This window comes from Staurois parvus, unplaced genomic scaffold, assembly GCF_062004578.1.
Source record: "Staurois parvus isolate SC_StPar_1 unplaced genomic scaffold, SC_StPar_1.0 ptg000289l, whole genome shotgun sequence".
NCBI lineage: Eukaryota > Metazoa > Chordata > Amphibia > Anura > Ranidae > Staurois > Staurois parvus.
Genome location: NW_028318085.1, coordinates 978,542 through 996,137, shown reverse-complemented (window position 1 = coordinate 996,137; position 17,596 = coordinate 978,542). Strand labels below are relative to the sequence as shown.

General features: G+C 42.1%; 1 protein-coding gene across 4 annotated transcripts in view; it reads left to right on the top strand.

Annotated features, from left to right (window-relative positions):
- The window catches only part of TNRC6A (trinucleotide repeat containing adaptor 6A), a 147,987-nt gene that overhangs the window by 118,038 nt on the left and 12,353 nt on the right, over positions 1-17,596 (top strand). For all 4 annotated transcript variants that reach the window (XM_089682420.1, XM_089682421.1, XM_089682423.1 and 1 more), the window contains 9 exons: positions 399-479; positions 3,179-3,374; positions 8,816-8,941; positions 9,037-9,195; positions 10,049-10,189; positions 12,162-12,272; positions 12,371-12,592; positions 16,546-16,616; positions 16,696-16,835. In XM_089682420.1, coding sequence (XP_089538546.1) covers positions 399-479; positions 3,179-3,374; positions 8,816-8,941; positions 9,037-9,195; positions 10,049-10,189; positions 12,162-12,272; positions 12,371-12,592; positions 16,546-16,616; positions 16,696-16,835 — 1,247 coding nt within the window. The remainder of the gene's footprint in view (positions 1-398; positions 480-3,178; positions 3,375-8,815; positions 8,942-9,036; positions 9,196-10,048; positions 10,190-12,161; positions 12,273-12,370; positions 12,593-16,545; positions 16,617-16,695; positions 16,836-17,596) is intronic.

Here is a 17,596-nt window from a genome sequence, read left to right as displayed (position 1 = left end):
GACAGTCTTGTTAAGATACATTATGGTTTGTCTAGCAGTTGTTATGCCATAGATTTATACCAAAGCGCAAATATCGCACGTATCTTTCTTACAAGTGCTGTGTGTGTGTGTACTGACAACTCATGGGGCCCCTGTGTCCCCGCCCACACCCAAAAAAGCCAATGAAAGGTACCAGGGGCATTTCATGGGGCCCCCTACTGACCCCGTGCTCAAATGGTCAGTCCACCCCTGTATATATATGTGTCGGTGTGTGTGTATATATATATATATATATATATATATATATCTCTCTCAGGCCCAATGTTGACTCCTTGTCCTCTTATTCATTACACCCTTTTGCATGCATCAGTAACCTCTTTTTAATGTATAAGAATTATTATTTTTTTTATTTTTTTCAGCGGCTATTGGCTCAACAGCAGAAAGTGCAGAATCAAAGAGGAGGAATGCCTACAGGGGGGCGCCAGCAACAGGAACAACAGGTAGTTAAATGTACAATCCTCATGGCTTCATATTTGCTACATGAACATGTGATAAAATAAAGCTAGTAGTCCCTGGCTTTAAAGTGTACTCCAGGGCCAAAAAAAAAATTCTTTTTCATAGTTAGCTGGGAAGGTTAGACCTTCTGTCCATGGAAATGCACCGCTATATTTGTACCAGTGACCATAGTCACCTAGAGAGAAAGTGAAGGGAAACACAACATTTTAGAGTTGTCTCTAGAACAAGATAAGGGGAGATCTTCCAGTGGGGACACCTGTTCTGGAAAGATTTGTCCAAGAGGGGGGCGTGGAAATTTTCTTTCTTCCTTTTGTGTCTCTTGTACTTTAGGTGAAGGAAAATTTCCCAAATGGTACAACAAAAATGAACTCTCAGATGTTAAACCATTCCCTACTCTTATCAGAAACAAAAGATTGGCTAAACATAATCCCTTTATGACTACCAGGCCTAGAACTAGCATACGGTGGGTGAACTCAGAACTCCAGACCTCCATGCTTGTTCAATGCCATTGAGTCAAAGTATCCAAGCTCTAGCATGGCATGACAGTTAAGTATTTATCACTTTCAGACGATGGTCAGCAGTAACTGCCTTATTTTTCTTGTGATGGATTTCATTTAAAGAGGAAATTTTTCAAATGCTTACAGCTTGATTGACCATCTGACCCCAGGGTGGTGGAAACCTCCATTCCCTCTTATGACCTCTGTATAAAATCTGTGACCTCTCTGTATCCTTTCTATCAATGAACTGGCTTCCCACTTCTGTTGGTCCAGATGAGAATATAAACCAGACACTGGTTGCCAGGAGGGGAGCAAGCTGTTTTTCCAGTCAAATATTCAATGGGAAAGGTGTAATAATACAGTCATGGCCGAAATTGTTGGCACCCTTGATATTTCTCCAGGAAATCATGTATTTCTCACGAAACGTATTGCATTAACACATGTTTTGCTATACACATGTTTATTCCCTTTGTGTGTATTGGGACAAAACAAAAAAAGGGAGGAAAGAAAGCAAATTCGACATAATGTCACACAAACCTCCAAAAATGGGCTGGACAAAAGTATTGGCACCCTTTCACAACTGCGGATAAATAAGAATGTTACAAGCATGTGATGCTCCTGTAAACTCACCTGGGGCAAGTAACAGGTGTGGGCAATATAGAAATCACACCTGAAAGCAGATAAAAAGGAGAGACGTTCACTTAACCTTTGCATTGTGTGTCTGTCTGTGCCACACTAAGCATGGACAACAGAAAGAGGAGACGAGAACTGTCTGAGGACCTGAGAACCAAAATTGTGGCAAAATATCAACAATCTCAAGGTTACAAGTCCATCTCCAGAGAACTAGATTTGCCTTTGTCCACAGTGCGCAACATTATCAAGAAGTTTGCAACCCATGGCACTGTAGCTAATCTCCCTGGTCGTGGACGGATGAGGAAAATTGATGAAAGATTGCAACGCAGAATAGTCCGGATGGTGGATAAGCAGCCCCAAACATGTTCCAAAGACATTCAAGCTGTCCTGCAGGCTCAGGGAGCATCAGTGTCAGCGCGAACTATCCGTCGACATTTAAATGAAATGAAACGCTATGGCAGGAGACCCAGGAGGACCCCACTGCTGACACAGAGACATAAAAAAGCAAGACTACAGTTTGCCAAAATGTACTTGAGTAAGCCAAAAGCCTTCTGGGAAAACGTCTTGTGGACAGATGAGACCAAGATAGAGCTTTTCGGTAAAGCACATCATTCTACTGTTTACCGAAAACGGAACGAGGCCTACAAAGAACAAAACACAGTACCTACGGTAAAATATGGTGGAGGTTCAATGATGTTTTGGGGTTGTTTTGCTGCCTCTGGCACTGGGTGCCTTGACTGTGTGCAAGGCATCATGAAATCTGAGGATTACCAAAGGATTTTGGGTCGCACTGTAGGGCCCAGTGTCAGAAAGCTGGGTTTGCGTCCAAGATCCTGGGTCTTCCAGCAGGACAATGACCCCAAACATACGTCAAAAAGCACTCAGAAATGGATGGCAAAGAAGCGCTGGAGAGTTCTGAAGTGGCCAGCAATGAGCCCAGATCTAAATCCCATTGAACACCTGTGGAGAGATCTTAAAATTGCTGTTGGGAAAAGGTGTCCTTCCAATAAGAGAGACCTGGAGCTGTTTGCAAAGGAAGAGTGGTCCAAAATTCCGGGTGAGAGGTGTCAGAAGCTTATTGATGGTTATAGGAAGCGACTGATTTCAGTTATGTTTTCCAAAGGGTGTGCAACCAAATATTAAGTTAAGGGTGCCAATACTTTTGTCCAGCCCATTTTTGGGGTTTTGTGTGACATTATGTCATATTTGCTTTTCTGCCTCTGTTTTATATTTGTTCCAATACATACAAAGGGAATAAACATGTGTATAGCAAAACATGTGTTAATGCAATACCTTTTTTGTGTGAAATACTTGATTTTCAGGAAAAATATCAAGGGTGCCAACAATTTCGGCCATGACTGTATGTATGGGTTTTTGTGCCTCTGTTACTCATGTAAATATTAGGATCTGTGTGTAACTGACTCTTTCAGCATGGCCCAGCTGAGTGAATCTGAAAAAGGACATGAACCTGTACAGTTAATGAGCATGGCATGTATGCTGATTGCAATTTCTTTGCCATATCATATGTCTAATAACGACATTAACTTTTTAAGGCCCGATCTCTTGGTATGCAACAGTCCCGCCAGCTTGATCCCAATCACTTGATGAAGCAAGCTATCCCCCCTTCCCAGCAACCGATGCTCCACCAGCCTCCTATCAAGTCCTTCCTTGATAACGTGCTGCCGCACTCAGCCCCGGAACTTCCCAAAGGCCCTTCACCCATCAACACTTTCAATGGCTTCCCATTAGGTGAGTGTATTCTCGCTCATTAATATTAATTGTCTGTCATTCTCCTTCTCTAATTTCGAAACTAAGTATGCTGTATAGACCCTCTTCCCAGCAGCTATAACTGATCTGTACAGTTACCATAATACTGATATTTTGCCTTAACTGCCTTCAGTGTTTCTCTGCAGTGTTTCTGGTGCACATGCCCTTCTTATAGAGTAAACCCGGATTCTAAAGGATCCGCTTTTTTTTTTTTTTGTGGCTGCCAGAATCCTTCGTAGCGGAAGAGTTCATTCTATAGTGGTTTATCGTCAGTTGGCTCTATTCAGATCTTATTTTAGGTGCTTGATTTGTCACTTGAGACATTAGGAAATACATGATGCAAAAAACACATTTTTTTCCCCTCAGTCCAGATGTTTATTAAATTGACCACATCACAATAACTGCAGGTGCACCAATATATAATTGATTTAATAAACATTCGGACGTTTGATTATGGATCCATGGTGTGATAGCAACATGTGTTTTTACGCCCCCCATATAACAGCTGTAGTGGTCAATTGACAGATCCAGACACTGTCACATGAGCAGGGCAGCATAGTCACCAACCCTGGTAAGTTCCATCGCAGCATTTGCTAGTCTGGTGAAGACTAATATGAGATGCTATCACTTTGCCCTGAATGGGGTTTTTGTAGTGGAATACAACATTTCAAATACAGAAATATATAGAGCATGCTGTATTTAACTGTTTGCCAACCAGCATACACATAGGGGTTGGACAGAAAAATGGAAACACTACATGATCTTGCAGGTGTGAAAGTGATGACATGTTTCACTTTGAAAGCGAATGTGTTATAATAATCTTTTACTTCCGCTGTGTGATGAGACACCTAGCTAACAGGTGGGAAGCCTCACTTTCGTCATTCACTGTGTGCGCTGCTAGTAATATGGAGTCATGTCAGAGCTTACTGAGCTTCAAAGAGGGCAAATTATTGGTGTTTGCTGGGCAGCAAGTGGTTATGCCCGAATATGATTTTGGTACTGTGTTGTTTGTTTTTCTATTTTTTTTCTTTCTTTTTTATATATATATGCTTTACAGCACATGAGTGAGACCTGGCTCCCCTCCCCAAATGAAGCCGAAAGCAATGAGGATTTCATGACTTTTGGTTTCAGTGCTATCATCCCATGGATGGTACAGCCAGGGCAGCATATGATCAAATATGATGTGTGATTGATTAGATGCTTTGAAGGGGAGGGTAAATGTCAGGGGGGTAATAGACCCCTGATGTCTCAATATTGAGTACCTGTCACTGCCTAAAGCTATCACAAGGGGCTTGTTCACCCCCTGTGATAGCAGTAAAGGTAAACGGGGAAAAAAGTGTAAAACATTTTAACTAAAAACGAGAAACCTTTAAATGCCCCCCCCCCCCCCAAAGCTCTCATGGAAATGGAAATGTTCACGCAGGTCTGGTGCTCATACAGTCAGGTCCATAAATATTGGGACATCGACACAATTCTAACATTTTTGTCTCTATACACCACCACAATAGATTTGAAATGAAATGAACAAAATGTGCTTTAATTGCAGACTGTCAGCTTTAATTTGAGGGTATTTACATCCAAATCAGGTCAACGGTGTAGGAATTACAACATTTGCATATGTGCCTCCCACTTGTTAAGGGACCAAAAGTAATGGGACAGAATAATAATCATAAATCAAACTTTCACTTTTTAATACTTGGTTGCAAATCCTTTGCAGTCAATTACAGCCTGAAGTCTAGAACGCATAGACATCACCAGACGCTGGGTTTCATCCCTGGTGATGCTCTGCCAGGCCTCTACTGCAACTGTCTTCAGTTCCTGCTTGTTCTTGGGGCATTTTCCCTTCAGTTTTGTCTTCAGCAGGTGAAATGCACGCTCAATCGGATTCAGGTCAGGTGATTGACTTGGCCATTGCATAACATTCCACTTCTTTCCCTTAAAAAACTCTTTGGTTTCTTTTGCAGTATGCTTTGGGTCATTGTCCATCTGCACTGTGAAGCGGCGTCCAATGAGTTGTGAAGCATTTGGCTGAATATGAGCAGATAATATTGCCCGAAACACTTCAGAATTCATCCTGCTGCTTTTGTCAGCAGTCACATCATCAATAAATACAAGAGAACCAGTTCCATTGGCAGCCATACATGCCCACGCCATGACACTACCACCACCATGCTTCACTGATGAGGTGGTATGCTTAGGATCATGAGCAGTTCCTTTCCTTCTCCATACTCTTCTCTTCCCATCACTCTGGTACATCTTGGTCTCATCTGTCCATAGGATGTTGTTCCAGAACTGTGAAGGCTTTTTTAGATGTCGTTTGGCAAACTCTAATCTGGCCTTCCTGTTTTTGAGGCTCACCAATGGTATACATCTTGTGGTGAACCCTCTGTATTCACTCTGGTGAAGTCTTCTCTTGATTGTTGACTTTGACACACATAGACCTACCTCCTGGAGAGTGTTCTTGATCTGGCCAACTGTTGTGAAGGGTGTTTTCTTCACCAGGGAAAGAATTCTTCGCTCATTCACCACAGTTGTTTTCCGTGGTCTTCCGGGTCTTTTGGTGTTGCTGAGCTCACCGGTGCGTTCCTTCTTTTTAAGAATGTTCCAAACAGTTGTTTTGGCCACGCCTAATGTTTTTGCTATCTCTCTGATGGGTTTGTTTTGTTTTTTCAGCCTAATGATGGCTTGCTTCACTGATAGTGACAGCTCTTTGGATCTCATCTTGAGAGTTGACAGCAACAGATTCCAAATGCAAATAGCACACTTGAAATGAACTCTGGACCTTTTATCTGCTCATTGTAATTGGGATAATGAGGGAATAACACACACCTGACCATGGAACAGCTGAGAAGCCAATTGTCCCATTACTTTTGGCCCCTAACAAGTGGGAGGCACATATGCAAACTGTTGTAATTCCTACACCGTTCACCTGATTTGGATGTAAATACCCTCAAATTAAAGCTGACAGTCTGCAGTTAAAGCACATCTTGTTTTTTCATTTCAAATCCATTGTGGTGGTGTATAGAGCCCAAAATGTTAGAATTGTGTCCATGTCCCAATATTTATGGACCTGACTGTACGTATACAGTGAAAGCACTGCTTATGTGAGGTATTACCGTGAACTTTGGAGAGAGAGCAATATTTCTAGCACCATAGCTCACATTTCGAACAATATATCAGAGAGGGGAAATTACATATATTGTGCAAGTGCTCATAAGAGAGTCCAATGCTGTTTGAAAGTCCATACTAAATCAATTCCAAGTACAGTGGTCACTACGTAACACACAGCAAACCACGTGGGGTGATCACAGTGCCATATGGTGTGTGGATCAATCCATAAATGGCCAAATTGGCTCCTCACCTCCTTATATAGACCCCATGGGGCCAAAATACTGTGTGGGTAACCCCTGTATATTCCAGATGACTCTCCACGGGATAAGAACACTTAGGGATCCGACCTCAACACTTCTGAACCTTCTCCAGACTCAAGGATTTTGGGACAAGGGTGACCGTGGCAGGATATTAGTAAAAACAAAAATATACCATAGTGTAAACCTGCCTTTATTAATACAAAATAGCAAAGCCAATAGCCCACTCACATTTATAAAACATATAAAAACGCCTTTTCCCATATCATGGGTATACTCATGGTTAGATGCTGATCAGCAGCTCCACGATAGCTCCAAAATGGTGTCCACGCCGGAAACGACGTCACCGCGTCCCGGAAGTGCTGTCAATGCGTTCCAACACGTTGCGTCACGATCCACCGTCAATTTACGCAGCACTTTACATATATATGTTGTACATTCACATCAGTCTCTAAACCTCAAGGGGCGTACAATGTAAGGTCCCTAACTCACATTCATATTCAAGGGCCAATTTAGACAGGATCCAATTAACCTACCAGCATGTCTTTGGAGTGTGGGAGGAAACCGGAGTACCCGGAGGAAACTCATGCAGGCACAGGGAGAACATGCAAACTCCAGGCAGGAGGTGCCATAGCTGGGATTCGAACCAACGACCCTAGTACTGCCAGGCAGAAGTGCTAACCATTTAGCCACTGTGCTGCCCTAGTTGAATAGGTTAGTCCTTTTAGGTAGCTAACCATGGTTTTAATATATAAACAAAAATGTGCAGCGCTATACATTCAGAATTACTAATAACCATAAAAAATATATAAGAAATATATATAAGTGTAAAATACCCAATAATGTGCAAAAAAAAACTGTATGGCGCAAATAAAAGTCCAAAAAAAATAGGAACATTTTTCCCCAAAAATAAAATCAATATAATCAAAAATAAAGTCCAAGTGCAAATGAAAGTCCAAAAATTTTTTTTAATGACTCCAAAGACAACACAAGTGTAAAAAAAACTTTCTTGGGAATCCACCAGCACCTCAAATACTGCCGCTTACCAGACATATATGACCCCACAATTAAGTGATGGTTATTGTGAAGTCATATATGTCTGGTAAGCAGCAGTATTTTTTGAGGTGCTGGTAATTGTGGATTCCCAAGAAAGTTTTTTTTTTTTTTGTTTTTTTTTTAAACTTACACTTGTGTTTATTGAGTCATTTAAAAAAAATTGGACTTTCATGTGCACTTGAGACATTTTTTTTTGATTATATTGATTTTATTTTTTGGGAAACTTTTTTTCCTATTTTTGGACTTATATTTGTACCATACAGTGTTTTTTGCACATTATTGGGTATTTTACACTTATATATATTTCTTATGGTTATTAGTAATTCTGAATGTATAGCGCTGCACGTTTGTTTATGTAATTTTATGTGTTGACACCTGCAGTACTGTGCTGGCTGCTTTAATTTTTGTAAATGATCACTTATAGCGCGGCGATATTGAAATTGTGTATTTTGATCATGGTTTTAATATGCCATCCAGCCTACCTGTGTCTCTTAATATTATTATTATACAGGATTTATATAGCGCCAACAGTTTGCTCAGCGCTTTACAATGTAAGGGAGACAGTACAATGACAATACGTTTCAGTACAGAAGGAATAGGAGGGCCCTGATCCTGGGAGCTTACGATCTAATTTAATATATAGTGTGTATTGCTTTAACCCTTTGAGGACCAAGGGACGTATTTGTCCCATGTTTTGAATTGCGTGTATCATCTGATTAAGAACTTAGAACTCTTTTTTTTTTTTTTTTTTTTTTTTTTTGGTTTGAGTCAAAATATTAGTTCTTATCAACAAACAACAAATGGATCTAGCTTTTTGCCAATTATTTCATGAAATGGCTTATTTACAGCAACTGAAGTGTACGAACTTTAAAAACAAAAAAATTGATTCTTTTGGCGTTCCAAAAGTTCTTCTATGATGCAGGGTCTACTCTTGTTAGCCTGCCATATGTTGTTTCTAATACTTACACAGCATATTCTAATGTTTGCTTGATGTTCTAGGCTTAAACTCGAATGTAAATATGGAACTTGGGGGCATGAAAGAACCACAGTCCCGTCTGAGGAAATGGACTACAGTTGACAGCATGTCTTCGAATACTTCACTGGACCAGAACTCCAGTAAACATGGTAAGTGGCTTCCTGTGTATAAACTCTGCAGCTGACCGTTTACAAGGGGTTAGGTTACGTTCAGGATCTCACAGAACATTTTGTTCCCTTCACAGGTGCTATTTCTAGTGGCTTTAGGCTTGAAGATTCTCCATTTGGTTCTTATGACTTCATGAACAGCAGTAATGCTCCATCCAGCCCTCCAGGATCTATAGGGGATGGCTGGCCCAGTGCCAAATCGCCAAATGGCTCCAGCAGTGTCAGCTGGCCACCGGGTGAGAGACTACTGCCATTGTCTGGTGTTTTGGTTTAAAGAACTCTGGTAATTGTTGTGCTTAATTTGGTGATAAAACAATGGGAGCAGGTACAGCTATACAATGACTCCACCTGATTCCAAACTATCCTAAAGGACACCTAGATTTAGAGCAATGCGGAGACTGCTGTTGCTGACCTCTTGCTGGAAATGTATTATTATACAGGTTTTATATAGCGCCAACAGTTTGCGCAGCGCTTTACAAAATGCAGATTTGTGTGGCTGTCAGCATTAGTGTTTTGAGTCCATGACCTGAAACCTTCTTGTTCCAGCTCTGAGTACCATAACAAAGTACCATGCTCGTCAAGGGCTCCAAGTACCGAAACCAGTGAATCCCCATGACATCAAGGCAGCTAGCATTTTCAGAAGCAATCAGTGATAGCAAGCAACGTATTTGTGTCATCAGAGGCTTGTTTTGTACCTTATTATTTTGGTTGTTTGGTTTTGGAAATCCGCTAGTTTGCACGTGGGAGCCCTCTCTAGTTCAGAAATTACATATCAAGGTTTAGATTTTTTTTTTTCCCCTTTAAAAACTATATAAAAATGCTTAGACCTGAGTTCTGTAGTCTGCTTTACTTTAGGGCCCTGAGTGACTGCAGATGCCAAGAGCCTGCATATCATGAGAACAATGTCACAAAATGCTAGTTCAGAATTTTACTTTGAGTTATTCAGTAGGTGGATTGTGCAGTAAGCTCGGATTAGAGGAGGTCCATTTCCAATTTGTTCTCGGCTTTGGTTCATTTGAGGTTCACCCTGGAATCTAATAGGCTTTCTTTCGTGTTTCTTGTACTAAGAGCTCAAATGCTTTCTTCCAGAATTTCGCCCCGGTGAGCCGTGGAAAGGATATCCAAACATTGACCCAGAAACTGACCCGTATGTCACTCCTGGCAGTGTCATCAATAATCTGTCAATTAATACTGTGCGGGGTGTGGACCACCTCAGGGACAGAAATAGTGGTGAGTATACTACTGCAGCCTTCTCTATATTGAGATGTCTTGGAATACTCTGCTCCTTGGCTGCACAGTTTCAAGTCTGAGTAGATTAATACAGGCCTGGATTTTTGTTCATTGACCGATCCTTTCATTTAAGAGGGTATGTAGACAAATACATGGAAACATTTTTACTTGTATTCATAGGCAGAAAAAAATTTGTAATACAGCATATCGATTTTTAGAATGCTATGGGCCCATTGATAGAGCTATGCTGGGCAGCATGATATTCTGCTTCATTCAATAGCAAAAAATTAAAGGACGCAGTTGCGTCCTGAGCCAAATTTGGGCCGTATTTTTTGCTGTAGAATATTTTTTTGTATATAATTCCTTGGGAACGCTATTAATGAGATGTGTGTGTGCTCCAGTTCCTTGAGGCAGAGTTTATTTGTTGTGTCATGGAGAATGCACATACATATACAGCAGGGGTGTCAAACTGGCGGCCCTCCAGCTGTTGTGAAACTACAAGACCCTTCATGCCTCTACCTTTTGGGAGTCATGCTTGTAACTGTCAATCTTGCAATGCCTCATGGGACTTGTAGTTTGGCAACAGCTGGAGGGCTGCCAGTTTGACACCTGTGATATACAGTAATGTGCACACACAGATAGAAAGATAGGTGGATAGAGAGTGCAGACAGCTACCTCCTCCCACTAGGCTTCATCTATAACTAAAACATCATTTCTGTGTAGACTGCAGCTTCAAACGTAAGTGTACTTCCTATTCCTTACATTTTACATGCACATCAATATCATATAAAACAGGGCTTAAAATTTCAAGTCCTGAGCTACTAGCCAGGCCTTAGAGTTATTCGCCACCAACAAACACATACAAACAGAGACACGCGTACACACATGCACAGAGACACGCGTACACACATGCACAGAGACACGCGTACACACATGCACAGAGACACGCGTACACACATGCACAGAGACACGCGTACACACATGCACAGAGACACGCGTACACACATGCACAGAGACACGCGTACACACATGCACAGAGACACGCGTACACACATGCACAGAGACACGCGTACACACATGCACAGAGACACGCGTACACACATGCACAGAGACACGCGTACACACATGCACAGAGACACGCGTACACACATGCACAGAGACACGCGTACACACATGCACAGAGACACGCGTACACACATGCACAGAGACACGCGTACACACATGCACAGAGACACGCGTACACACATGCACATGTACATACACAGAAATACACAGACACATGTACGTATATACACACACGAACAGACACACACACACACACGAACAGACACACACGAACAGACACACACGAACAGACACACACGAACAGACACACACACACACGAACACACACACACACGAACACACACACACACGAACACACACACACACGAACACACACACACACGAACACACACACACACGAACACACACACACACGAACACACACACACACGAACACACACACACACACACGAACAGACACACACACACACACACGAACAGACACGTACAGATACACACATGTACATATACACAAACACACACAGCTATTGAGCAGTCTGACGGCTCCCAGTGCCAATGACTGATCCGGCTTGAGCTCCGAGCCTGCTCAGCAAGTCGGCCCTGGGACACACACTTGCCCCCACCATAATTTCCACTCACCATTGGCGAGCAGGCGAGTGGAAATTTCAAGCCCTGATATAAAATACCAGTTGTTTGTTCAGCCTATCACAACAGTTCAATTGTCAGTCTGTCGAAGAAATCTTTAAACTTCTGCTCCTGTTGACTTCAAGGACTGGACAAGCGGGATTGAGAAAGCAAAAGGACTGGATTGTAGAAAAGGGAGAAACGGAAAGCAGTGAAGACCTTACCGTGCAGCACCGCTTTATTGTTTTGTAATGTACATTAAAATAAAAATGTCTGTTTTTAGGGTCATCCTCATCTATGAACACCACGCTGCCTTCAAATAGTGCCTGGTCATCCATTCGTGCCTCCAATGCCTACAATGTCTCCCACAGCAGTACCGCACAAAGCACTTCAGGTACATGTCTGCTTGCAGCAGTGTTGGTCTATTTAGCTGACACTCCACTGATGTAAATGAACTTCAGATGTCTTATAGATGTTTCTTTTACCCAACAGTTAGAAACAGCGATCCTAAACCTACTTGGTCACCTGGTTCCGTCAATAACACATCCTTGGCTCATGAGCTGTGGAAAGTCCCCCTGCCATCTAAAAATATCAGTGCACCGTCCAGACCTCCCCCAGGGCTTACTGGTCAGAAGCCACCCGTTTCCGCTTGGGATAACAACTCCCTGCGCCTTGGTGGCGGTTGGGGAGCTTCTGACTCAAGATACACACCAGGTAAGTAGTACAGAAAAGCAGTGATGCATTCATTTGTTTGCACTTTCTGTTCACTGTTGTTCCACATAGGTCAGACTACTATTGAAAGAACGGATCTAATTTCAATGAGACCTGTTGGTGAACTCATTTCTGCCTTAATTCTGATTCTGTCAGGGTTTTACCCATCTGTACTTTCATTTCTTTTCTTTGTTTATAAAGTATAGCGCATATTGCAGTGTTTCATTATCTTCTCCCCTAGACCCTAGTGTACTGAATTATAGATGGTCTTTGATTTAAAGCAGCTCTGTCATTATAAGAAAGGGATATACAAAAGGAGCTTGTCCTGCTGACCACAGACTCTCTGGTCTCTGCTAATGTTGCTGTAAGTTGGTGGACACTGCCACTCACTCAAAGCTGTGTCTGGTCTCGCCTCAAGCTTGTCTGCCAGTCCACCCACAAGGTCTGGCACTCCTAAATCTGCCAAATCCTCAAGCAAGTCTTTTTCAGTACGAGAGTTTCTCACCTTGCTACCACCTCGGTTTCATTTTCAGCCCTTTTGTGTCATAACACAGTTTATTAGCTCTCTGCCTGCACCAAGGTATCATTGTCCCAGTTCCTTTGGCAGAATGTTTTCAAGGATTTCTTTTTACAATGAGTTTTATTATAGACAACACAACAACAAAGAAACAGCCAGAGACAAGCTCCTTAATACAAAAAAAAGTTAGGTGTACAATTCTGTTAGTGAAGGACATAACAAATGCACTGAAATATTGACACGGAGAGGAGCGGAGTACAAAAACACAATCTCAAAAGGGATGGAATGAGACCCTATAAATTGCGTTAACAGCAATAACCAATACGCTGGTGGTTTTTAAGGATTTCAAAGCCCTGAATGTTTGCTTGAGCCCAGAAATTTTGTATGGCATCCACCAGATCTGTCATTATCCCCTGGCTTTTGGGAACACCAACAATGAGTACCTACATAACCTAAAGAAAATCAGCGAGCGCTAACAAAAATAGCAGCTAAATGCACCAAAAAAAAAAACTCCTCTCAGTAAGATCAAAATGTGTCAAGGAAAGGTGCAGTGCAGAAGTTAAACAATACATCTAAAACATCATTAGCCAGTATTTCCAGCCTGGAGCTCTCCCTTCAATGGAACCTGGTCTGGTCTGGAAAATCTTTCCCTCTGATGGTATGGACGCTTTGGTGAGGTCAATCAGAGGTCCCTCTCATGGGTGGTCTGGTCATAGGGGAGTTAATCCATCCTCCAAATCAGATGGGACCTAGGTCCTGACTGGACGCTGAGGGTCAGATGGGCTGGGTTGCTGGTCCATTGCAAGGGTTGCTGGGTATTCACTCCCAAACGTTCAGGTGAGGAGGAGACTTGTCCCTATTGTTCCCAGCAGAGGGGAACGGGTGCCCTCCTAATGGTTCTGATTAGAAAGATTTCTAAGGGATTTCCCGAGGGAAAGATTTTCCAGACCAGACCAGGTTCCATGGAAGGGAGATCTCCAGGCTGGCAAATACTGGCTAATGTGCAATAAGATTGCGCTTCTGGTGAGTTTGCAATCCCACTAATCTATCGCACACCACCGGATGATAAGCATTTCCCACTTTATGGTTGATTCCAGTATTTATGCGCACAACCTGTTGGATCTTGAATATCACCTTCGCCACAGAGTTTATCCATTGGGACTCATATATAGTTTTACTCATACCATTGCTTTGAGTGATGTTTATGATTTTAAACAGGATTAAGGACTATGATGTTTTAGATGTATTGTTTAACTTATGCAATGAGTACCTACATGTTCTCACTTTTCCAGGGCTTCAGAATTTCAGAGTTTTGTGTGGGCCTGACAGTCTCATTTAATGGCCTTGTCATTGAGGGCCTATCTTCTGCACTTGGGTGTTTATCAAGATGCCAGCCCCAGTATAAACCCTGTTGCATTCTTGTGGCATTTCCTTGGGGGGGGATTTAGACATGGTCCTGTTGTAGGAATAGATGACGCAGGCTTTGTCACACAACATGGTTTTCACTTTCTGGGTGTTATAGTGATTAGAATGGGTCCTAAACCATCTGAAATAGTCATTGGTACTTATCACATGGAGTATCTGGGTCTAGTCCTGGTTTAAAGCTAGAGGGCTTTTTCCACAGGAATCTTCTCATATCTCAGATTTGAGCTCCAGTCCAGAAGTGGTGTAACCATGTCCAGTTTTGCATGAGGTCTGATAGTAGCAGTTCCATTTGCCCAGACCTCTACAATGCAACATTCGGTCCTCATGGGACAAGTCAATCAAGTCTTTGGACAGACTTTTTCATTTGGCACAAAGGATGAGGTTATCTCTGGCTTAAGGGTTCAGGAATCCAGTTCAGGAATAGGGGATGCCCTTCTTTCCTGTGATTCTCACGAGTTTACGTGGCCTCACTGACCAGTGCCCGCTTGCCATTGTGATCATTATGATGCTTACAGACTCTAGGACAGTGGTTCTCAACCTTCCTAATGCCGTGACCCTTTAATACAGTTCCTCATGTTGTGGTGACCCCCAACCATAAAATTATTTACCCAGTAATTATAATTCATGAGTGTCGTTTTACCTCCAATACTGCTGCTTTCAACACAGTAGCTGCTTTCAACACAGTAGCTGCTTTCAACACAGTAGCTGCTTTCAACACAGTAGCTGCTTTTAACAGAGTAGCTGCTTTCAACAAGGCAGCTGCTTTCTACACAGTAGCTGCTCTTTACACATTGGAAATATGTGTTTTCTGATGGTCTTAGGGGACCCCTGTGAAAGGGTCGTTCGACCCCCAAAGGGGTCACGACCCACAGGTTGAGAACCACTGCTCTAGGAGCTGCTAGTGCAGTGCATGGATCGTGTTCTCTAAAAGTAAACTTGCCCTTTAAGTATCATCAAACTCTTCCACAACATAACTAAAGTTGCCTTAGCCAAAGCTGCACGGAAATTGTTAGTAGCTCAGTAACGCTATTAAAATCAGTAGTAATTGATCTCAAAACAGCTGGAACAAATGGCTCCCTATGGATTGAACTACACAGGTAGCATGCAAAAATAAATGGTAGTGATAATTTGTACATGCGCAGATTCATGTGATCTTGTGAGATTGATACTTGTGTAGCACACTCCAAAGGGAGCCATTTGTTCAATCTGTTTATCAGTCAATTGCTCAGTCAATTTGGTACAGCCATTGAGCTACTAAAAACATTGTAGTACAGCTCTAACCTAACGCTAATGCAGCCGACCATGTTTAATGAAATGGAGGGGAAACCCTTGCATAGTACCCTAAAACCAACATGTACAATATTGAACATATTTGACCTGTGGCTGGAGTTAAGTTGCCGTAGAAAAATATTGTATTTAGGGTCATGGTTTTCCTTCCTGGAGGGATGTTTTTCCATGTTACTTTAAAGGGGTGTTAATCGACAGACATTTTTAAATGTTAAAATCCCTCCATGGTCAAAACATTTAAAGTGTATAACCCTCAAATTTAATATTAAATATACACGTGTGTATTAACATAGATTCTTGAAAGGCTAGCCTTACATTTTAATTCCCATCTTATTCCTGTAAAATACTGGGGAATCCAGCGAATACCCCATGTTTCCTTTCAGTCTGATCATGCCAGGCAGAGAAGTGGACTTATGCTGGCAAGGTCTGGACTTGGTGTTTGGAGGTGCAGGATATGTTGTCTGCTCTCATTACTCCCCGAAGCCATGCTCTGTCAGTTGATAGCAGCTCAAAGCAGAGGCCTTGCTGTCAATACCCCAGCTGCTGAGAATTTTTTTAAATGTCCCAAAAATGGGGAAGAGCAGTGCGAAGGAAGGGTTTCACGTGATCACAAAATTAAAAATATAAAACTTTTAATATTGTAATCTGCATGTTTTGGTGTGTTCTTTGCAAATACTTTAAACAGTTTGATGCTATTTTCTTTTCATTCTTGTGGTTATCTTTTTAGGTTCTACTTGGAGTGAAAGCAGCTCAGGGAGAATAACAAATTGGCTTGTTTTGAAAAACCTAACACCTCAAGTGAGTTGTGCTTTCCTGTGATAAACATTCAATCTTGTTGGATATTGCTATGTGCTCACCCGTTTGTTTCTGTCCACAGATTGATGGCTCTACTCTGCGCACTCTTTGTATGCAGCACGGCCCTCTGATTACATTCCACCTGAACCTGCCCCATGGTACTGCCCTGGTCCGTTACAGTTCCAAGGAAGAGGTAGTAAAGGCACAAAAGTCTCTGCACATGTAAGTCCTCTTTTTTTGCTTCATGCAGTTTGATGATTGTAATTCTTCCTGATTTCTGGGACTTGAAACAGGTTGCCCCTTGTTGTTTGTACCTGGGCTGTTTCTTTTTGTATGACAAGTGTGATTGTAGGCTCAAATCTGTGCAGCAGATATGAGTTAGATGTACTGATGCCCTCTGTATGATTGTTCTCACTGTTATGCATGCCATAGACGGGACATTTAACGTTCGCACGAAAAATCGGCTGATATTCACTCCATTAGTGGGGCCAGCCCGTCGGCCGTTTTTCGCGGATCCACTCATTTATTTTTATCGGTCATGCTGTAAAGTCCACAAAAAACGGCCATTTTTCCTGGACATTGGTGGCAGCAACGGCACCGACTACTTATTCGTTTATTGGCCAACAATTCGGCCGATAAATGGCCCGTCTATGGCCTGCATAAGTCAGCCATTTCTAAAAAAAAATTTCACAAGATTTTATTGTAAATTTGTTGCCTTAAAGTCTTGAAAAGGAATACAAGGCAGTAGAGTGTTTTCATGGCTCTTGCTTGCCCTTTTGACCAGTGATGGGCCAATAGAAATATGTGAGAATGGGGCTTAGCAGCCTAATATTAACCTCGGAGTAGTGGAACTTTGCCTTTAAGAAAACACTGGTGTTCAGCTGTGAGAGAAATGTTTGAGAAGCTGCTGTAGGTATATGAACCTCTAGTAGCCTGCATTGTACATCTACAATAGTTTCCCTCTCTCCTTCCTCCTTCCCCAA